Genomic DNA, 21523 nt, shown 5'->3' with positions numbered 1-21523 from the left:
CATGCCCAACCTAAACCTCCCCTGGTTCTTCATGCCCAACCTAAACCTCCCCTGGCTCCTCATGCCCAACCTAAACCTCCCCTGGCTCCTCATGCCCAACCTAAACCTCCCCTGGCTCCTCATGCCCAACCTAAACCTCCCCTGGCTCCTCATGCCCAACCTAAACCTCCCCTGGCTCCTCATGCCCAACCTAAACCTCCCCTGGCTCCTCATGCCCAACCTAAACCTAGTTTCCAGTTGTCCTATTGCTTGTTCCTTGGGAGAAGAGACCAGCCCCCACCTGGCTCCAACCTCCTCCCTTTCAGGGAGTTGTAGAGCCAGAAGGTCTTTCCTGAGCCTCCTTTTCTCCAGGCTAAACACCCCCCAGCTGCTCCTCAGGAGGTTCATTCTCCAGATCCATGAAGGAACTGTTTCTCACATCCAACCTAAACCTCCCCTGGTGCAACCTGAGGCTGTTCCCTCTCGTCCTGTCACTTGTTCCTTGGGAGGCAGCACAAAGAAAGAGGAAGCTGCCACAAAACAGGACCAGGTCTCAAAAGGTGAGGCTGTCCCTGCTGCCCACACAGATCCCACAATGCTGCTCTTCATCTCCAGGGGATGAGCAGGAAATTCAGGTGAACAGATCTCTCTCCCCTGAAACATCCCATGAGAGTCAATCCAACTTCCACCAGGGTCTTCCCATCTGTGCAGCCCAGCTCCATCCCTGTTTCTCACTCTGTGCAGCTCCCAGCCTGTACCTGATCTGCCCTGACTTATCTAAGGAACACCAGAAGGAGATGTAGGAATGCATGGGGGGTTACAGATCACAGCCACTTCACCCTTCACCCCAAATCATATGGACTCATGGAATCAGTAAGGTTGGAAAAGACCTCAGAGCTCATCAAGTGCAACCTGTCACCCAACACCTCCTGACAATCAAACCATGGCACCAAGTGCCACATCCAAGCCCCTCTTGAACACCTCCAGGGGTGGTGACTCCACCACCTCCCTGGGCAGCACATCCCAAGGGCCAGTCTCTCTTCCTAGGAAGAACTTTCTCCTCACCTCCAGCCTAAACCTCCCTTGGCACAACTTGAGACTGTGTCCTCTTGTTCTGGTGGGGGAGAAGAGACCAACCCCCACCTGGCTACAACCTCCCTTCAGATAGTTGTAGACAGCAGTGAGGTCTCCCCTGAGCCTCCTCTTCTCCAGGCTAATCACCCCCAGCTCCCTCAGCCTCTCCTCCCAGGGCTGTGCTCCAGACCCCTCCCCAGCCTCCTTGCCCTTCTCTGGACACATTCAAGATCAAACCTTTCCTTCCCACACCCACACCAATGGTACCTCCCAGCTGATGTTCAGGCACACAGGGGGGTGCCAGCCACTCCTCCCAGGTGTGGATCACTTTCAGCTAGCACAGAGCCAAAGCTGAGCCTTGCACAGCTCCCCTTGTGCTGCAGCTGTGTCGCTCATGAAGCACAACTCCACCCCAGAGCCGTGCTGAGAAGGTAAAACATCTGCCCAGGGACACTCACCTTTTTTGAGATGTAACACATCTGCTCAGCAGGGAGATAGTCAAAGGGGAAGATGAACCTCCAGTTGAAGTTGCCCTCTCCTCCCATGGACCTGTAGTGCACATCTGTCTTCTGCTTGTTCTCCTCGTGGCCAACCAGCCAGCTGCAGAAAGCAAAAGCATTGCATGGGAAACCCATCAAGGACCTTGGAGCTCACTCAGCATCGCAGAGGCCACGAGCAGGCCATCAAATGTCCTTCATCCCTGTGGCTGCTGTCTCTAGGGGTAACCTGGAGTCCACAGGAGCCTCCACAGGGAATGCAACAGCCTCTGCAGCGCTGGGAGTTGAGCCAGTGCTGGGGGTAGCAGGCTGAGAAGCTCTGCACTCTCTTCTTCTCCCTCTCCTGAGTGTCATGGACGTCTTAAGGACTCAAGATTACTTTAAGCCCTGTCTTCAAGTTGTCATTTACCCATCCATAAGCACACATCAGTTTCTAATGTGCCTTGGTGAGAGGTGCCTTAACCTTTGCAGCCAAAGCAGCCAGCTGACACTGCAGTTCAGCTCTGAAGACTGTCCTGTTGAGGAGGCAACCAGGCTGAAGCACCAAAGGACCATTTCCCTCTTCCCCCACCCCCCAGTTCTTTATTGATTTCCCAAAGATTATTATTTGCAAGGCCTAAATGGCCAAGAAGATCTTCCTCAGGGAAACCCCAGAGGGGCCAGGGTGCTCTCCAGCCACTCTCCTTAAAGACAGCTCCTCACAAGCTCAGTGCCACAGAGTCCCAGCATGGTGGGGGGTGGAATGGACCTCTGGGCATCATCTGGTCCAACTCTCCAGCTAAAGCAGGGTCACTCACAGCAGCTTGGCCAGAGGAGTTCCTGGCCATTGTGTTATTCCTCCCCATGGCCAGGACCCTACCCTTGCCCTTGTTGAGCTTCATGGGGTTCCTCTCACCCAGCCCTGCAGCCTGCCCAGCTCTCACTGGCTGGCAGCACAGCCTGGCAGGGTGTCAGCCACTCCTCCCAGCTCTGTACCACCAGCACACTGCCTGAGGGGCCACTGTGTCCCTTCATGCAGGCTGGATGTGAGGAGGAGGCTCTTCCCCATGAGAGTGGTGAAGCCCTGGAATGGGTTGGCCAGGGGGGTGGTCGAGGCCCTGTCCCTGGGGGTGTTTAAGCCCAGGCTGGATGAGGCTCTGGGCAGCCTGACCTAGTGTGGGGTGTCCCTGCCCATGGCAGGGGGGTTGGAACTAGATGATCCTTGTGGTCCCTTCCAAACCTGACTGATACTATGATACCAAGCAAGACTAGACCCAGTCCTGACCCTGGTGAACACTGGATGCATCTGGAACTGCCTGGATGCATGCCTCTGCAGCCTGCCCTGGGGTGATGCTGCTTTGGCAGGGGGGTTGGCCTCTAGAGGTCCCTTCCAACCCCTAATGTGCTGCGATACTGTGAGCTACAGGCCTCCAGCTCTGCACTGCTGATCACAGTTCCTCTCCTGGTCTGAAAAACCTTGCCCTGATCACCCCACAAGCAGCCCAAGGGCGAACTGAAAACTTTCCATGAGTACTTTTTGTCCAGCTGGGAGTTTTGCAACTGGGAGGTTGGTGTTGGGTTGGGTTTTTTTTCCTCTCTCTTTCTGCCTGGTTTCTCTTTCCCTGTCCAAGACATATCCCCCCCCCCCCCCCCAACCTTCAGCAATCAACAAAACAAAGCATGCAAATGCATCCATTTGTGTCTTTAGAGCCCTGCTGGAGGAGAGCCAGAAGGTTCCCAGGGACTCTCTAATGAAAGCAATTATCCTGCTCGATTGTTTTGCACTGAAATTGAAAGGAAGAGGGTTTTTTTGGCCCAGCTCTACAAATGACTCCTGCTCCTGCAGTGCTTGGGAGCAGCACATGTCCCAGCCCAAGAGTGCCGGGGGAGACAGGCAAGGGAGGTCTACTCGAGTTCATCCTACGGAGCACGTCCCCCGGACACGTGTGGCAAAAGGGCAGCGAGGGCTCGGGGGGGCGGCAGGAATGGTGTGAGCAGGTCACACTGCTGCTGCACTTGGGGCTGGATTCTCTGGTTTGGGCTGGTGGGATCAAAGTGGGGAGCCCAGGTGCTCAGTCACAGCCTGCAAAGCTTGGCAGGAAGCTCCAGAGTGGCCTCTCCTTGCAGGCAACCCCACAGGACAACTGAAGGCTTTGCTCTGCTGCCTGGGGCACAGCTGGGCTGTGTCTTTCCTGCAGAGCTTGCTGCAGCAGGAGAGGCCAGAAATCAAAAGCAGGCACTTCACAGTGCCCCAGAACCAGCAGTACAGCACAGGTTAACTTGGTGGACCAACAACAGGCCCCCCAAGGGCAGTACCCTGCCTGTGGCCAGGACCAGCAGCACACAGGTCCCTCCCGGTGGAGTTCAAGGACATGGGGAGGATGAAAACAGAAACACCTCTCTGGGAGGACAGGCTGAGAGTTGGAGCTGCTCAGCCTGCAGAAGAGAAGGCTCCAGGGAGACCTTCTGGTGGTCCTTCAGTAGCTAAAGGGGGCCTGAGGCTGGAGGGACAGGGGAGAAATTTTAAGCACAAGAAGGACCAAGGCTTCCCCTCCCCACAACCTCCTTCACACCTTACCCAGGGCTGGTGGTGATGCAGCCCTTTGGGGGAGAAGATGAGGAAGCTGGGCAAGAGTTTATCCCATTTACAGCCCTGGGAGATGTGCTTGGGCATGGGGGATGCCAAAAGGGAGACTTGATGGGGCACTGGGGATGCCAAAAGGAGAGATGTGCTTGGAGATTGGGGATGCCAAAAGGGAGCTTTGATTGGGCACTGGGGATGCTAAAGGGGAGATCTGATTGGGCACTGGGGATGCTGAAAGGGAGATTTGATTGGACACTGGAGATGCTGAAAGGGAGATTTGATTGGGTACTGGAGATGCTAAAGAGGAGATCTGATTGGGCACTGGGGATGCTAAAGAGGAGATTTGATTGGGCACTAGAGATGCTAAAGGGGAGATTTGATTGGGCACTGGGGATGCTAAAAGGGAGATCTGATTGGGAACTGGGGATGCCAAAAGGCAGGCAGTGTCTCTCAGCATGCAGTGGATGCTGTCCTCTTCCCAGCAACCCCCTGCAGGCAGCATTTCAGGGCCCTGAAGTGCACAGAGCAGCTTAGCTGGAGCTGATAACCAAGCACTTGATGTGAATACCAGGTAAGTGTGGTGCATTCTGGATTTCCAGGAGGAAAATTGGGATTGTAAAAGAGGGATTTACAGTCTGTTTCAAAATCCTACCTCTTCCTGCCCATAAATCCACAGAAGGCTCAAACTAAGTCAGTCCCTTGGCTGGGATTGCACCATCTTACACCAGAGAAAACACAAAGGGAGGCAGGCAGGGAAGGGAATGTGCCAGAGGAGCTAGCTGCTGCTTGCCACATTTTGTGTGTGTTTCAAGGGGGGGAAAAAAGAAACATAAATAAAGAAGGCAACCTGTGCATGTGGAAGCAGCCCAGGGGTGTCCCAGGAAAGGAGCTGGCAGCTGAAATCATAGACTGATGGAGTGGTTTGGGTTGGAAGGGATCTTGAAATGTCACCTATTCCAACCCCCCTGCAGTCAGCAGGGACATCTGCAGCTAGAGCAGGTTGCTCAGAGACCAGATCAACCTGCCCTGGGAGGGTTCCAGGGATGGGGCACCTACCACCTCTCTGGGCAGCTCACTCCAGCACTTCACCACCCTCACTGGAGACATCTCTCCCTTCTCTCTAGTGTGCATCTCCTTGGGTTAGTTTCAAACCATCAGCCCTTGTCCTGCCACCACAGGCCCTGCTGGAAAGTCTGGCCCCAGCTTTCTTATTGCCCCACTTAAGCACTGAAGGGCTGCAAGAAGGTCTCCCTGGAGCCTTCTCTTCTCCAGGCTGAACAACCCCAACTCTCCCAGCCTGGCCTCACAGCAGAGGGCTCCCAGCCCTTGGATCATTTTAGTGGCCTCCTCTTGACCTCCTGCAAGAGGTTGATGTCCTTCTTGTGCTGAGGACTCCAGAGCAGACCATGTCCCCTTCTCTCCAGCTGCTGGGCTGCTTCACTGCACCTTCCCTCTACATGCAGATGTATGTATGCATACACATGTTGCCACCTAAGAATCCAAGAGGTGCAACCCAAAACTTGACCCCTTGAGGCAGTGCCTAGCAGTAGCTGGGCCCATAGCTGGAGAGGTGTGAGTGGTCCCTCCATCCCCCTGGGGGTTGCTGTCTACCCCAGCCAAGCTGATGCAAGGGCTGTGTTAACTCCCTCGTGGCTGCTCTTGCAGCCCCAGGCCCCAGCAGCTGGAGGGGGCAGCTGGAGGGGGCAGAAGCTTACCCTTTGACATAGATGTCACTCATCTTCTCCCCAGTGATGCTGAGGTCATCCAGGATGACGTCCTTGGTGTTCCAGATGATGCAGCGCAAGTAGAACCTGAGCAGCCCCGGAAACAAAAGCAGCCTGAGAAGGTGGAAACCTTGCTCCAGAGACACCCCCAACCCCCATTCCCCCTAGACAGCAGGGTTGTGCTCCTCAGCCAGCCAGCTGAAGGAGCTCAGACACCAACCACCTTTCCCTGCAGAGGAACCCCCCACAGACATTTCCCAGCTCCTCCACCCCCCTCAGATCTGACATCCCCAAGCCCTCTCCTTGCCCCCACCCCATCAGAAGGTGCTGGAACCCTAATGAAAACCAAGTTACCTCTTGGCTTTGCGTGGTGTGATGTTGAAAGGGGGCCCAGGCTGACCCAGGGATTTGGGGAACAGGTCCACCCACATCTGTAGCTTTCCCTGGATGGAGAGAAGGACACAGGAAGCCTGCTGAGCCTCCCGGCTGGGCTTCACCTGCTCAGCCCATGGAGAGAGACAAAAGTGCTCCTAGAGTGCTCCACTGTTCCTTAGTTGAAGACTAAGGCTAAAAGTGTCATTAACTATCATGTTTAAATCACTTCAGGGACAGCTGGATATGTTAGTGGCTTCTGATATGCAGCTGCTTGGTCTGGATCACCTGAAGGTGCCCCCTGGCTTTACTCCCCCTGGCTGACTACCTTCACACAGGGACAGACTGGAGACCAGGTCCATGGGAGGTGCTGCAGGGCAAGCAGCTCACTTCTTTCCCATGGAGTTACCTTTTGCCCCCAGAGGCACAGCTGGTTTAAGGGCTTCTGGCCACGGGAGTGCAGAGTGGGATGAGGAGAGGGGAGTCACACAGTGCTGGAAGGACATTGAGGTGCTGGAGTGTGCCCAGAGGAGAGCAATGAAGCTGGGGAAGGGTCTAGAGCACAAACCTTGTGAGAAGCAGCTGAGGGAAGTGGGGGTGTTCAGCCTGGAGAAAAGGAGTCTGAGAGGAGACCTTCTGATTCTCTACAACTACAGAATCAACCAGGTTGGAAGAGACCTTTGAGATCACCAAGTCCCTCCTATCACCCAGCTGGAAAGGAGGCTGGAGCCAGCTGGGGGTTGGTCTCTTCTCCAAAGCAAAAAAAGACAGGACAAGAGGAAATATCTTCAAGCTGTACTAGGAGAGCTTTAGGTTGGCCATGAGGAACAATTTCTTCCCCTTGAGGGTTGTCCAGGCCTGGCCCAGGCTGCCCAGGGCAGTGGGGGAGTCTCCATCCCTGGAGGGGTTTCAAATCTGTGGAGATGTGGTGCTGAGGGCCATGGTTCAGTGGTGCCCTGGCAGTGCTGTGCCACCAGCTGGACCTAAAGGCCCCTTCCAACCAAAAGGATTCTGTGAGTCCACAAATCCAGTTCTGCTTGCACAAGATCCTTCCAGGCAGAGAGCAGCAGCAGCAAAGCTGCAGTCTCAGGGTGAGGGGGGGTTAGATGGTGTCCCTTGCTGCTGAGCCCCAAACCCAACACACCATCCTTTGAGAAGCAGCTCATCACACAGGGCTTTGTGGTTTGCTTGCTTTCTTGGCAAGCAAATCTTCCACTTCAGCAGGGAGCTGGAAAAGCCCAACCTGGAGTTCAGCTCCCACCAGAGCCAGCCCGATCCGAGGCTTGGCAGCAGGTCAGAGCCACGCACGCAGCACAGCCTGAGGCACCCAGGTCGACCCCCTGCACCCAGCACCACCCCCCATGGCTGCTCTTGGTTAGAAGCTCCTGATGGCTCTGCCCATCCTCAGTGCCACGCTGTGGCAGAGGCAACCTCCCCGCTCCCCGTGGCCGATCCAGCAAGCCCACGGCACCTGTGCCTGCGAGAGCGGCCCAGACCAAGGGAGAGCAGCCACCTCCTGCCTCTCATCAGCAGCTTCCTGGGGTGAATTACCACAGAAGATGTCAGAGCAATTGTCAGTGTGCTTACATCTGCAGACAACTCTCCTCTTCCACCACTTGAGAGGTGGTGTGGTTAAAAAATGAACCCGTGATGGGAAACAGCTGGAATCGTGCAGCTCGGTGGCTGTGCACATCTACACCAGCTTGAAACTGCCTTCAGAATGCAACTGGAACATGTATGGCAGATGGCCATTAATCATTTTGTTCTTCAGGAAGCACCACTTCTTGGTCCAAATACAGCACACATACATGGGAGGCCACTTCTGGGGTACTGGGTCCAGCTCTGGGCTCCCCAGTTCAAGAGAGACAGGGAACTGCTGGAGAGAGTCCAGCAGAGGCTATGAAGGTGCTGAGGGGCCTGGAGCATCCCTGTGAGGAACAAAGGCTGAGAGCCCTGGGGGTGTTGAGCCTGGAGAAGAGCAGCCCCAGAGGGGAGCTGAGCAATGCTCAGCAAGAGCTAAAGGGCAGGGGGCAGGAGGCTGGGGCCACACTCTCTTTGGAGACAGGACAAGGGGCAGTGGGCACAAACTGGACCCCAGGAGGTTCCATCTGAACAGGAAGAGAAACTTCTTTGGGGTGAGGGTGCTGGAGCCCTGTCCCAGGCTGCCCAGAGAAGCTGTGGAGTCTTCTTCTGTGGAGAGCTTCCAAACCAAATTGTCCAGAGAGGTGGGAGATGCCTCATCCCTGGAACCATCCCAGGTCAGGCTGTTTGGAGCTCTGAGCAACCTGCTCTAGCTGCAGATGTGCCTGCTCACTGCAGGGGATTTGAACTAGATGAGCTTCAAAATCCCCTCCCAATCCCAACCAGTCTCTGACTCCATGGAAATAAGCACAGGAGGCTGGAGTCAATGTCCCCAAGCTCTCAGAGGATGCCAGCCACGGAGCTGAGCTCCAGCCTGCATTTTAGAGCCAGTTCCAGGAGCTGAGTCCCCTGCCTGGGAAAGGCCAAACATCTCCTGGAGCAAGGATCCTGGGGAGCACTGGATCACAAGGAGATGCTGCTTTTGGTCTTGGCCTGGCCCCCTCCCCACCCCCACCACCACCTCACCTGCTCAATGTCTGGCTGCAGAGGGCTGTAGAGGCGTCTGGTCTCCACGTGCTCGGGCACCAGCCCCTGCCTGCGCAGGGCGTGCAGGGCGAGGCGCTCCTCCGCCGGCCCCAGGTGAGGGTTGAAGGGTTTGCTGTCCTCTGCCAGAGAGCAGACAAAGAGCAGTCTCACACCATGCAGGGACCATGCCTGCAGCACTCTGGCCGTGCCACAGAAGCCTGGCAGTGCTGGTGGATAACAAGTTCCCCACGGGACAGCAACGTGCCCTGGTGGCCAAGAAGGCCAAGGGGGTCCTGGGCTGCATTCAGAGTGCGGCCAGCAGAGCCAGGGAGGTTCTCCTCCACCTCTATCCTGCCCTGGGGAGACCTCACCTGGAATATTGCATCCAGTTTGGGGCTCCCCAGTTCAAGAGGGACAGGGATCTGCTGGAGTGAGTCCAACAGAGAGCTACCAGGATGATTGAGGGCCTGGAGCACTGCCCTGTGAGGAGATGCTGAGAGCCCTGGGGCTGTTCAGTCTGGAGAGGAGAAGACTGAGAGGGGATTTAATCAATGCTTATCAATATCTGAGGGCTGGGGGGCAAGAGGGAGGGGACAGGGAGAGGCTCTGCTCAGTTGCACCCTGGGATAGGACAAGGGGCAATGGATAGAAACTCCAGCACAGGAGGAGGAGTGAGGACGAACATAAGGAGGAATGAGGAGGATCATGAGGAGGAACATCTTCACTGTGGGGGTCACAGAGCCCTGGCACAGGCTGCCCAGAGAGGTTGTGAATCTCTGGAGAGATTCCAACCCCCCCCGGCCATTGTGCTCCTGGGCAAGCTGCTGTGGGTGCCCTGCTTGAGCAGAGGGTTGGACTGGATGATCACTGAGGTCCCTTCCAGCCCCCACCACGCTGGGGTTCTGGGATCCCACACTAGGGCTGGGGGAGGACATCACCCCTGAGATGCTGCCTTTCAAGCACAGCATTTGAAGGGCCAGCACCTTGGAGGAGCTCTGAAATGAAACGCTCTCCACAAATATCCTTGTGGCTCTGCAGCTTTCAGGTGATATATCCCAGCTCCTTCCTTGGCAAGAGCTTGAAGGGCTTAACTTCAGCCAGATGGGCAGTGGAAACCTGGTGTGAGTGTGTGTGTGTGTGTGTGTGTGCAGAGGAAAAAGCAAACCCCCTCTCAGAACACAACAACTGTGGGGTTATGGAATCCTGGGGGGGGTGCAGAGCTTGTAAAAGCCCAGCTCTCCTGTTTAATAGCTTCACTTTATGCAGCCAGGTTCAGATCTGCTGCTGCTCTGCGAGCACAGCTGGTTTCCAGATCTCCTCGAGGTCAAGCATCAGACTTTGTTCTGGTTTTTGAACTGATTGCCATTAAAGCAGAGGAAGGTGAAAGGCAGGGGCTGGGAGAAGGGGGGAAGACCCTGCTTGGTTTAACACCTTTCCAGCCCTGGCTGGAAACCTTTCACGTAACGAGAGGCAGCAAAGGAGCTGTTGCTGCCCCACTCCTCCTCCCCTCCTGGGGACAGCCATGGGTTGTGCTTTGATCCCCAGGAGCAGGCAGGGGGATCAGCCCTGGGCTGTGCCTGCACAGAACTGCTGAACCCCAGCTTGCTACAGGCTGGAAGGGACCTTTGGAGATCACCTGGTGCAACTCCCTGCTCCAGCAGGGTCACCCAGAGCAGGCTGCCCAGGATCACAGTGTCCAGGTGGGTTTGGGATCTCTTCAGAGAAGGAGACTCCACAGCCTCTCTGGGCAGCCTGCTCCAGGCCTCCACCACCCTCACAGCAAAGGGTCTTTTTTTCCTCCAACTCAGCTGGAACCTCCTGGGTTCCAGTTTGTGTCCACTGCCCTTAGACTTATGTCTCTGCAGACCAAGCCCTCTTTGACAGCTCAGTAATATGGTAGTGGCCCTCATGAAGATAATCTGCCTCTCCTCAGCCATTCACAGTGGAGTTTCACCTCCTCCCTGAGCCAAACCATGGAGGTTTTACACTGCAGGCTGCCCAGGGAGGTGGTAGATGCCCCATTCCCAGAACCATTCCAGGTCAGCTTGGACAGAACTCTGAGCAACCTGCCCTAGTTGAAGATGTCCCTGCTCCTTGGAGAAGGATTGGTCTAGACAGGGCCTTTCCAACCCACACCGTCCTGTGATCCATTCTCTGAAGCCCCCCTTCCATGACTCTAGTCTTTAAAAAGCAAACTTCTGCCCCCAGGGATGCCAGGCAGGGGTCGGTGTGCAGGACTCTGCAGGTCTCGGTGGCTTCTTGTGCCCCTCCAACACTCAGGGATGTTTTCTCCTTGCTGGCAGAGGCTGACTTTGCTCTTCCCTCTGGAGCAGAGCTCCGGGGCAGGAGCTGTGGTGGGCCAGGCTGGGCACGGTGTGCATGAGATTGTCTCCATCTAGTGACTCCAGCCCTGAAAGGCAGGGATGCACAACCGCTCCCCCAGCCCCGGCAGCGCGCTGCAGCCTCCCCGCCTGCGAGGGACCGGCTTGGCTGCGAGCAAATCAATCCCTCGGGGCCAAAGCCAAGGTGGCTGGATCGCAGCTCTGGGCTCAGCCACGGCCTTTGGTGCGGATCCAGCTGTGATCTGCAGCCTTTGGGGCAGAGCCAAGCTTGGGAAAGGGGCAGAGCCCAGCTGGACAGTAGAGGGCAGAGGATGGGGCCACAGCCATCTCTCAGTCCTGACAACCTCAGGACCTCCAACCCCATCCCTCGCTCTGGAGAGAGGAGAGGTATTTGCAAGCCCAGAGCACCTCCAGGTCCTTACCCAGTTCAGAGAGGATGTACTCCTGCTCCCTGAAGGTGATCCTGTCAGGCTTGTAGGTGGGAGCCTTGTAGTTGTGCTGCAGGGAGAAGAGGTGGAGCAGCTGCGAGGGACGGAGTTGGTCTCGCCACTGGTTGGGACCCGAGCTGAAACCAAACAGGAGGGGGAATCAGCAGCTGGGCATGGGGGAGGACATCTCCCAGCCTAAAGGAGGGGCAGCAGCAGCAGCATTACCCCAAAGAGGGCAGGTCTGAGGCAGGTGCAGCTGGCTCAGACTCTGTGTTCACTGGTGGGTCCCCCAGAGCCCTCGTGTCACCCTTCAGCCGGCCCTGTCCGTGGGAGCTGTCCTCACTGTGGTGTGCCCAAGAGGCAGCAGGGACCTGGCAGGGTCTCCCCAAGGACAAGTCTGTTGTCTGAGGCATTTCATGCTTCTGGAGGAGAGCCAGGGCTCAGGGAGGCTCCTCAGATGTGAGGCTCCTCTGGGGTGACTCTGACTCCAGACCTGTCTCTGCAGTGAAGTACAGCACTGCTCAGGTGCCCCTGGGCTGGTGGACACCTGGACTGAGACATCACCCTGGTCCCCATGGCCAGCTCAGCACTGCAGAGACCTGAGAGTGACAGAGAGCCACTGGCCAAGGCCAGAGAGGTACCTACATGCAGTAGGTCTGGGGGAGGCCACAGCGTGCCCCGTACTTGGACAGGAACCGGTTCTCCAGGTCTATGATGGTCTCCCCAATCTTCTCATCCTTTGACAGGAGATCATAGTCGTAGAGAGTGATCTTCAGGTCCTTCTCCAGGGGCAGGGTGCAGCTCAGCTCAAACATCCTGCACAACAGCAGCCCAGAAACACCCATGAGAGGAGACCCACACTGCTGAGAGCCACACAGGACATCGACCCCAGCCCAGGAGATCATACTCATGGAATCATAGAATCAATAAGGTTGGAAAAGACCTCAGAGATCATCAAGTCCAAGCTGTCACCCAACACCTCCTGACAACTAAACCATGGCTCCAAGTGCCACATCCAATCCCCTCTTGAACACCTCCAGGGATGGGGACTCCACCACCTCCCTGGGCAGCACATCCCAGTGGCCAATCTCTCTTGCTGGGAAGAACTTTCTCCTCACCTCCAGCCTAAACTTCCCCTGGCACAGCTTGAAACTGTGTCCTCTTGTTCTGGTGCTGCTTGCCTGGGAGAAGAGACCAACCCCCACCTGGCTACAACCTCCCTGCAGGTAGTTGGAGAGAGCAAGAAGGTCTCCTCTGAGACCTTAGTCATAGAGAATGATGTTCAGGTCCTTCTCCAGGGGCAGAGTGCAGCTCAGCTCAAACATCCTGCACAGCAGCAGCCCAGAAACACCCATGAGAGGAGATCCAGGCTGCTGAGAGCCACACAGGACATGGGCCCCTGCCCACCAGTGCCAGCCAGGGCAGCACCCCCACTGCACACCACTGTCACACTGAGCCAGGACCCTCAGCCTGCTCTGCCTGGGTGACTTCTCCTCGAGCAAACTTTGCCCCTGCTTGGGTTCTCCACCTTCTAGTTGGAGATGACAGCAGTCACTGTGACATCCAGGGGGAAAGAGCAGCAGGTGAGGGTCAGGAATCATCATGGGCATGGAATTTGAGGGAGGAAATGATAGCTTTGGAAGCCCATCTGCTCTTTGAGCCCCAAGAGCCCAAACAGGAGGCAAGCCTGCCTGTGGGCACAGACTGATCTCAAAGCTTCTTTGTCCTCCTCTCCCAGTCCTAAGCAAATGTTCTCTCTCCTCTGCCATCACTGCAGCACAGTCCACACACTGGCATTAAACAAAGCAAGAGCAAACCTTCCTCCCTACCCTCAAATAAGGTGGCAAGGAGGTGCTGGAGGGTGTCCAAAGGAGAGCAGCAAAGCTGGTGAAGGGTCTGGAGAGTAAGTCCTCTGAAGAGCAGCTTAGCAAACTGGGGCTGTTCAGCTCAGAGGAGACCTTCTTGCTCTCTACCCTGAAAGGAGGCTGGAGCCAGGTGGGGCTTGGTCTCTTCTCCCAAGGAACAAGCAATAGGACAATGAGAAAAGAGGTTCAGGTTGGACATGAGGAACCAGGGGAGGCTTAGCTTGGATGTGAGAACAATTCCTTCCCCCAAAAGAGTTGTCAAGGCCTGGCCCAGGCTGCCCAGGGCAGTGGGGGGCGTCCATATCCCTGGAGAGGGTTGAGAAAACACATTGATGTGGTGCTGAGGGCCACAGCTTAGTGGTGACCTGGCAGTGCTGGGCTCAAAGATCTGAAAGGTCTTTTCCAATTACAACATAGCTCCACATTTCTGGGACTCTGTGATGAAGCACAGCAAGAGAGAAGGCACCAAGACCCTTCCACAGCACAGCCCAGCCCTGCCCAGGCTGAGGCAGTGCTCCTGGGGGATGCTGGTGATGGGGAAGGTGGTCAGGAGCGGGTGAGCAGAAGGGTTCACGCCTGACCCAGCCCCAGCAGGACCCCCTCCACCTGCTGCTGCTGCGGGGACTGGGGAGAAACACCACCCCCAGTGCCACAGCCAGCACCCATCCCACAGCAGCTTTTAAGGAGGGGAAGTGAGTGATTATGCCACCAATTAAGAGCGGAGGAGGAACCGGGGTCAGCAGAAAGCAATTAGCTGAGGCTGGCCGGCAGCCAGCGCCGGGGGAAAGCTCCTGAGCCGGGGGAGCTTTAATAGCCAGCAGCAGCCAGGACCTGGGGTTTACATCTTGCTTTAAAGACCAGGTGGGAGGTGCAGCGAGCTGTCTAGACGGCCTCTGGCCAGCAGCCAGGCTTGCCAATGAAGGGCTCGCCCAGCCTCGGAGAGCTGCGCGGGGGCTGGCTGCGGCTCTGCAGCGGGGCAGGAGGCCCTGGCACACCAGAGGCTCGGGCTCCGGCGCGCTGCACAGGGAGAGCGAGCTCGGCATCCGGCGTCAGGCAGGCAGAGCTGCCCTCTCCCCTTGGCTGCCCCAAGGCACACTGTCAATCAACAGCCTGCCTGAAGGCACGGAGCGTGCCCAGCCAGCTGGCTGGTGGTACTGAGCCGCGAGGGGCGGCTGACACCCGGCCAGGCTGTGCTGCCAGCCGCCGAGAGCTGGGCAGGCTGCAGGGCTGGGTGAGAGCAGCCCCGGGATGGGCAGCAAGGGTCCTGCACCGGGGCAGGGTGAGGAGTGGGGCTGCTGGGAAGTAGCTCTGTGGCAGCACCTGGCACAAACTGCAACCCAGGAGCTTCCATCTGAGCAGGAGGAAACAATCCTTTGCTGTGAGCCCAGACAGGCTGTGGAGTCTCCTTCTCTGCAGAGATTCCAAACCCAGCTGGGCACTGTGGCCCTGGGCAAGCTGCTGTTCCTCAGGCTCCTCAGCCTTGAATGTAGGATGGAAGAGGAAGCTCTGGGCTGGCCCAGCTCCACTCCCTCAGTGAGACCCACATGGGCTCCAGAGTGAACCACAACTTACTTCCCAAAGACAGGCTCCAGTGTGCAGGGCAGGTAATTCTCTTGGTCATTTATGGATTTCTTTCCCACTGAAATCTTCACATAGGGATCACACTGAAGGTGAGCAGGAAAGCAAAGGCAAGACAGAGTCATCACACAGCACTCTTGAGGGTGAAGGAAGCATTCTCCAGTTTGTCACTGGGCACCACTGGGCACCTTGATCAGATCCTGAGAGGGGAGCTGAGCAATGCTCAGCAAGAGCTAAAGGGCAGGGGGCAAGAGGCTGGGGCCAGACTCTGCTCAGTGGTGCCCAGGGACAGCACAAGGGGCAGTGGACACAGACTGGAACCCAGGAGGTTCCTTCTGAACTTCCAGGAAGAGAAACATCTTTGCTGTGAGGGTGCTGGTCCCCTGTCTCAGGCTGCCCAGAGAGGCTGTGGAGTCTCCTTCTGTGGAGAGCTTCCAACCCACCTGGACATTGTGGTCCTGGGCAAGCTGCTGTGGGTGCTCTGCTAGAGCAGGGGGTTGGACTGGATGAGCTCCAGAGGTCCTTTCCAAGCCCCATCATGCTGGGATTCTGGGATGTAGGCCAGTTATGTGCCTGGATAAAACACCCAGGCCAAGCTCCTCCTGGCTTCCCCTTGCCTTGGGGATAGAATCATGGAACCATAGAATTGTCAGGGCTGGAAGGGACCTCAAGGCTCAGCCAGTGGCAGGGACACCTCACACTACAGCAGGTTGCTCACAGCCACATCCAGCCTGGCTGCAAACACCTCCAGGCAGGAGGCTTCCACCACCTCCCTGGGCAACCTGTGCCAGGCTCTCACCACCCTCATGGGGAACAACTTCTTCCTCACATCCAATCTCAATCTCCCCACTTCTAATTCTGCTCCATCCCCCCCAGTCCTCTCCCTCCCTGACACCCTCAGAAGTCCCTCCCCAGTGATGTTAGTAAGAAGTGAAGGCTGGAAAAGCAGAGCTGGGGGAAGGTTTGCAGTGGGAGGAGGATCCTGATGGGCATTCAGGGCTTTCCTTTGTGTCTCACCCCGGCCTGGGACAAGCTTCAGGACACAGCACAGGGGGGAAGGACCTTGGGGCAAACGTGGATCAGGGTTGGATTTCAGGGTTAAAGAAAGGCATTTCTTTTTTTCCCTGCTCCTTCTTGCTCTTCAGGAGCTTCTCCTGGGATATTTCTAAGGCATGGATTATTTTTCCCCCCTCCTCAGTTTGGTTTTTGGGGTTGGGTTTTTTTTGTGTGTGCAAAGTGAACCAAAAATGAGCTTCTTTCTTTTCTTTCCTTTCCTTTCCTTTTTTTTTGAACCAAGGCAATTTTCTTCTTGCACTCAACTTTCCCTTCCAGCTTGGCAAAGCTCTGCAAGAAGCAGTCATGTGAAAAGCAGCATTTTGTTGCCTTTGGCACCCACACACCAGAAGAAACCCCCCCAAACCCAAACCTCATTGCTCTGCTTTAACCAGGCCCAGAGAAAAATCCCTCAGGATGGAGGGAGGCTTGGCTCCTGGGATTCCCAGATGTTGCCATGGAGGCAGAAGGAAGGGGCAGAGCCTTTCTGCTGTCACCATTGCTTCTGAAGCTGAAGCCTTGTGCATAAACTCATAGGCTCCTAAACTGTCAGGGCTGGAAGGGACCTCAAGGATCAGCCAGTTCCAACCCTAAGGATCAGGCAGTTCCAACCCCAAGGATCAGGCAGTTCCAACCCCAAGGATCACCCAGTTCCAACCCCAAGGATCACCCAGTTCCAACCCCAAGGATCAGCCAGTTCCAACCCCAAGGATCATCCAGTCCCAACCCCCTGCCATGGGCAGGGACACCTCACACTACAGCAGGCTGCTCACAGCCACCTCCAGCCTGGCTGCAAACACCTCCAGGCAGGAGGCTTCCACCATCTCCCTGGGCAGCCTGTGCCAGGCTCTCACCACCCTCATGGGGAACAACTTCTTCCTGATGTCTAATCTAACTCTCCCCTCCTCTAGCTTGGATCCATCCCCCCAGTCCTATCACTACCCAACACCCTCAAAAGTCCCTCCCCAGCTTTCTTGCAGCCCCCTTCAGACCCTGGAAGGCCACAATGAGGTCTCCTGGGAGCCTTCTCCTCTCCACACTGCACAACCCCAACTCCCTCAGCCTGTCCTGGGAGGGGAGCTCCAGCCCTCAGCTGATCTGCTACAGGAGTGCAGCCCATGGGCCAGCAGGGAGGCCCAGCAGAGCTTTCCCCAGCAGGATACCTTTCCATTGGTGTCCTTGGGCTGGAGGTCAAAGGCACGGATGATGTAGACCCGGACCAGGCACTCCTGGGCTCCTCTGGCCGGCAGCTGCTGGAACTGCCGAGGCGGCACTGGGGCCCGTGGGTCATCTGGGAGAGGGTAGATCTTGAAGGAGCCCTGTGAAGGACAGGCAAGTTCAGCTGTGCTGGCACACCTGCCACGTGCAGGTGGGGCTGGCAACAACGGTCTGGGTGGCTGCCATAGGGTCACAGAAGCAGTCTGGTTGGAAAAGACCTCGAGGATCATCGAGCCCAACCATCTCCCCAGCACTGCCAGGTCACCACCAAACCATGGCCCTCAGCACCACAGCTCCATGGCTTCTGAAGCCCCTCAGGGATGGGGAGTCCACCCCTGTCCAGGGCAGCCTGGGCCAGGCTTTGACAATGCTGTCAGGGAAGAAATTGATCACAATGTCCACTCCAGACAGAATGGTTTGGGTTGGAAGGGACCTTTAAAGGTCCAACTCTCCTGCACCTTTAACTCATCATGTTGCTCAGAATCCTGTCCAGTCTGCTCTGGAATGTTCCCAGGGATGGGGCATCGACATCTACCCCAGTGATGGGGACAGAGCCCAGACCCTGGCTCTGTCTGCTAGACCAGATCATGTCCTGCCAGCATCTCCACTCAGGGGAGCCAGGAGCAGGGTGGAGAGCTGCTGCAACAGATGATCCCCAGAGGTCCCTTCCAAACCCCACCATCCTGTGATCCCTTGCTTGAACATCACTGCAAACTCTGTCACACCTCTGCACAGAGCCCCTCAGCCTGGTTGTCCTTTGACCTCCTCTTCTTCACCATTGATTCAGCCTTCAAGCTCTCCAAGAGCTCCTGTGAAAGGAGCCTCGTTGCCAACATGAATTAGCCCAACCTCCCCTGGAGGTTTAGGTGAGACTTTGGCTGCAGGGACCTCTTCTCTTGCAAATAGGCTACTGAAGGGTAAAAAGAGCCAAGGATTGAGCACTTCTCTGCACCCCTCCAAGGGGAGAGCCTTGAGCACCAATAAGGTGAGACCACTAGTGCTCACACACGCTCCCACCTCCACCCCAGAGGGAGAAGATGCTCCACTGCTTACACCCAGCATCAGTCTGAGATGGGTTTTTGCTCCAGGAGGATGGCACAGCCTAAACTTGGTTTGAAGCATGCAGGGAACTTGCTGCTGGGAACACAGCAGCCAGACCTGCCCCAGCAGTTTGTCCAAACTGGACCCAGTGCTCTGCTTTTCTAGACTGTGAAGTCCCAACCAAAACCAGTCAGTTGGCAGCATCCCAGCCAGCAGCTGGACCTTGCAGCCAGCAGCTGGACCTTGCAGCCAGCAGCCTGTGTTCCTGGGTACAGGCAGAGAGAGAGAGAGCATCATCACACCTTGAACTCCCCCACCACCGAGGGGTCATCGCTGGAGTCCTGCGACCGCCCGCGGTACAGCTTGAAGGTGTGGCAGAAGTCAGAGAGACACTCAAAGTCCTCCACGCTCTCCAGCTCTGTCTCATAGACCTGGGGAGAGATGGAGAATGAGGGCAGGGGCTGCTGCCAGGCAGTGTGACCCTACCAACCTGGCTCAAGACTTGACCCAAGCTCCTCGGCCCTAGGGAAATAGCACCCACGGGGACAGAGCCCTGGGGCCTGGACAGTGATGAAGAGCAGAGCTCTGGCAACCCTACAATAACACAGCAGCACATCAGGGATGTCACAGACTAAGCCAAGGTCCTGCAGAGTGCTTTTCATCAGCTGGGAACATTTTCCTTGAGACCAGGCAAGGTCTTCTCCATTTCAGTCCTGTTTGGGCTCCCCAAAGCTGATGGAAAAACCCCTTGGCAAGGGCAGGTCCAACAAGCCAGAACCAGACAAGGCCACTTACCTTCAAGGTGTCAAAGCCTTTCTCCAAATAGCAGCCACATTTTTCCCTCTCTCCTGTGGAGGCATAGAATTTGCTCCACCAGTCAATGAATTCTTCCTCCTGGGGCAAGAGAAACCAAACTCAGGAACCTCCATGAGCAAACCAACAGCAACCAACAACAGCAGCCCCTCCAATCATGGCTAGAGGTGACCTTCTGCCCTGCGCACCAACCCCAAGGCACAGCCTGGCTTTGAGGGTCTATGGCCTGAAGAAGTGATGAAGCCATCAGGAACCCAACCTGCAGCTCCTCACCCCCTGGCTATGAAGGCCTATGGCTTGAAGAAGTGATGAAGCCATCAGGAACCCAACCTGCAGCTCCTCACCCCTGTTTTCAAGGTGCTTTTGGGGTTGTTCCAGCCCACATGCAGCTGCTGCAGCCACAGCAACACCATGGGCTGGACTTGGCAGTGATTCCCCATGGCAGGGTGAGGTAGAGCTCACAAGAGAAGCCTTGCAGCATTTTGAGGCCAAAGGGGCAGATTTTGGCCATTTAGGTGGTGGAATTCTGAGGACCTCAGTGCAGGACCACAGAGGAGATGATACAGCTCTGGTGCCAAGATGGTCCTGGCAGACTGAAATGCAGGGAGAGTGTTTGGGCTGGTGTTAAGCCCTTGCTTTAGGCTTTGTCTGGAAGGTGCTGGGGGGTGTAGGATGGGGATTGTCTGTCTGGTTTGTGTCCTGGAACCACCCAAGCTCCCCACCACATCAAAGCATGTGGGCAGGCAGCTAAATGCATAACTTGACAACAAAAGTATAGTCCTAAGGTGCTGCACCTCCCTCAGGAAGAACATAGCTCTCCTGTCCTTGACTGAGAGAGACAGGGAACTACTGAGGAGAGGCTGTGAAGATGCTGAGGGGGCCTGGAGCATCTCTCTGAGGAGGAAAAGCTGAGAGCCCTGGGGCTGGGTCCCCTGGAGAAAAGCAGAGTGGGTGACCCTCAGAGGTCCCTCCCAAGCCCCCAGCAGGCTGGGGTTCTGTGGTGCCACACAAGCAACAGGCAAATCCCTCAGGAAGAACATAGCTCTCTTCTCCTTGATGCAGAGAGACAGGGAGCTACTGAAGAGAGTCCAGCAGAGGCTGTGGAAATGCTGAGGGGCCTGGAGCAGCTCTGTGAGGGGGAAAGGCTGAGAGCCCTGGGGCTGGAGAGGAGCAGAACAGATGACCCCCAGAGGTCCCTTGCAAGCCCCCAGCAGGCTGAGGCTCTGTGACACTACACAAGCAACAGGCAAACCTCACACAACCTCAGCCCCACCAGGCCAGGAAGGAGCATTTGCCTTCAACGAGCTGCATGCCAGCTCCTGGGGCTGCTGTGCCAGGGAGAAAGGCAGCTGCCAGCCTCAGCAAACACCTCAGCCTTGTACCAGCACCCTTCCTGCAGCTCCTGCAAGCGAAGAGCAAGGGGCTCTGGCCACGGCTCAGGGCACATTCCTGAGCAAATGAGGATGTCTTATTTTAGAAGTCCCCCCACAATTCCTCCACACTGACCTCATGCAGGAATCATAAGAGGGCTTTAGTGGATTTGTACTTGAAGCCAAGGGTGCAGGCTTGGAATTGCAGCCTTGGAGAGAAACTGGTTTTAAGAGCAAGATTACAGAAATTAACTCTCACCTCTCTGCACCTCCCTTTTCCTTTCCCTCCTCCTTTCCTTCCTCTCCTCTCCTCCTTTCCTTCCTCTCCTCTCCTCCTTTCCTTCCTCTCCTCCCCTCCTTTCCTTCCTCTCCTCCCCTCCTTTCCTTCCTCTCCTCCTTTCCTTCCTCTCCTCCCCTCCTTTCCTTCCTCTCCTCCCCTCCTTTCCTTCCTCTCCTCCCCTCCTTTCCTTCCTCTCCTCCCCTCCTTTCCTTCCTCTCCTCCCCTCCTTTCCTTCCTCTCCTCCCCTCCTTTCCTTCCTCTCCTCTCCTCCTTTCCTTCCTCTCCTCCCCTCCTTTCCTTCCTCTCCTCCCCTCCTTTCCTTCCTCTCCTCTCCTCCTTTCCTTCCTCTCCTCTCCTCCTTTCCTTCCTCTCCTCTCCTCCTTTCCTTCCTCTCCTCTCCTCCTTTCCTTCCTCTCCTCTCCTCCTTTCCTTTCTCTCCTCTTCTCCTTTCCTTTCTCTCCTCTTCTCCTTTCCTTTCTCTCCTCTTCTCCTTTCCTTTCTCTCCTCTTCTCCTTTCTCTCCTCTTCTCCTTTCCTTTCTCTCCTCTTCTCCTTTCTCTCCTCTTCTCCTTTCCTTTCTCTCCTCTTCTCCTTTCCTTTCTCCTCTCCTCTCCTTTCCTTTCTCCTCTCCTCTCCTTTCATTTCTCCTCTCCTCTCCTTTCTCCTCTCCTCTCCTTTCTCCTCTCCTCTCCTTTCTCCTCTCCTCTCCTCTCCTTTCTC

At 56.2% G+C, this 21523-nt stretch overlaps 1 protein-coding gene across 1 annotated transcript in view; it reads right to left on the bottom strand.

The window, feature by feature from the left end:
- The window catches only part of DYSF (dysferlin), a 91827-nt gene that overhangs the window by 12024 nt on the left and 58280 nt on the right, over positions 1-21523 (bottom strand). The window contains exons 42-51 of the mRNA XM_068149732.1: positions 19137-19235; positions 18644-18772; positions 17246-17401; positions 15024-15115; positions 12232-12402; positions 11581-11723; positions 8817-8956; positions 6192-6280; positions 5829-5924; positions 1512-1653 (exon numbers count right to left, since the gene is read on the bottom strand). Coding sequence (XP_068005833.1) covers positions 1512-1653; positions 5829-5924; positions 6192-6280; positions 8817-8956; positions 11581-11723; positions 12232-12402; positions 15024-15115; positions 17246-17401; positions 18644-18772; positions 19137-19235 — 1257 coding nt within the window. The remainder of the gene's footprint in view (positions 1-1511; positions 1654-5828; positions 5925-6191; positions 6281-8816; positions 8957-11580; positions 11724-12231; positions 12403-15023; positions 15116-17245; positions 17402-18643; positions 18773-19136; positions 19236-21523) is intronic.

This window comes from Melanerpes formicivorus, unplaced genomic scaffold, assembly GCF_026170545.1.
Source record: "Melanerpes formicivorus ecotype bairdi unplaced genomic scaffold, bMelFor1.0.p_v2 SCAF_18, whole genome shotgun sequence".
Lineage (NCBI taxonomy): Eukaryota > Metazoa > Chordata > Aves > Piciformes > Picidae > Melanerpes > Melanerpes formicivorus.
Note: the sequence above shows the minus strand (reverse complement) of the source record. Positions and strands in the feature narration are given on the sequence as shown.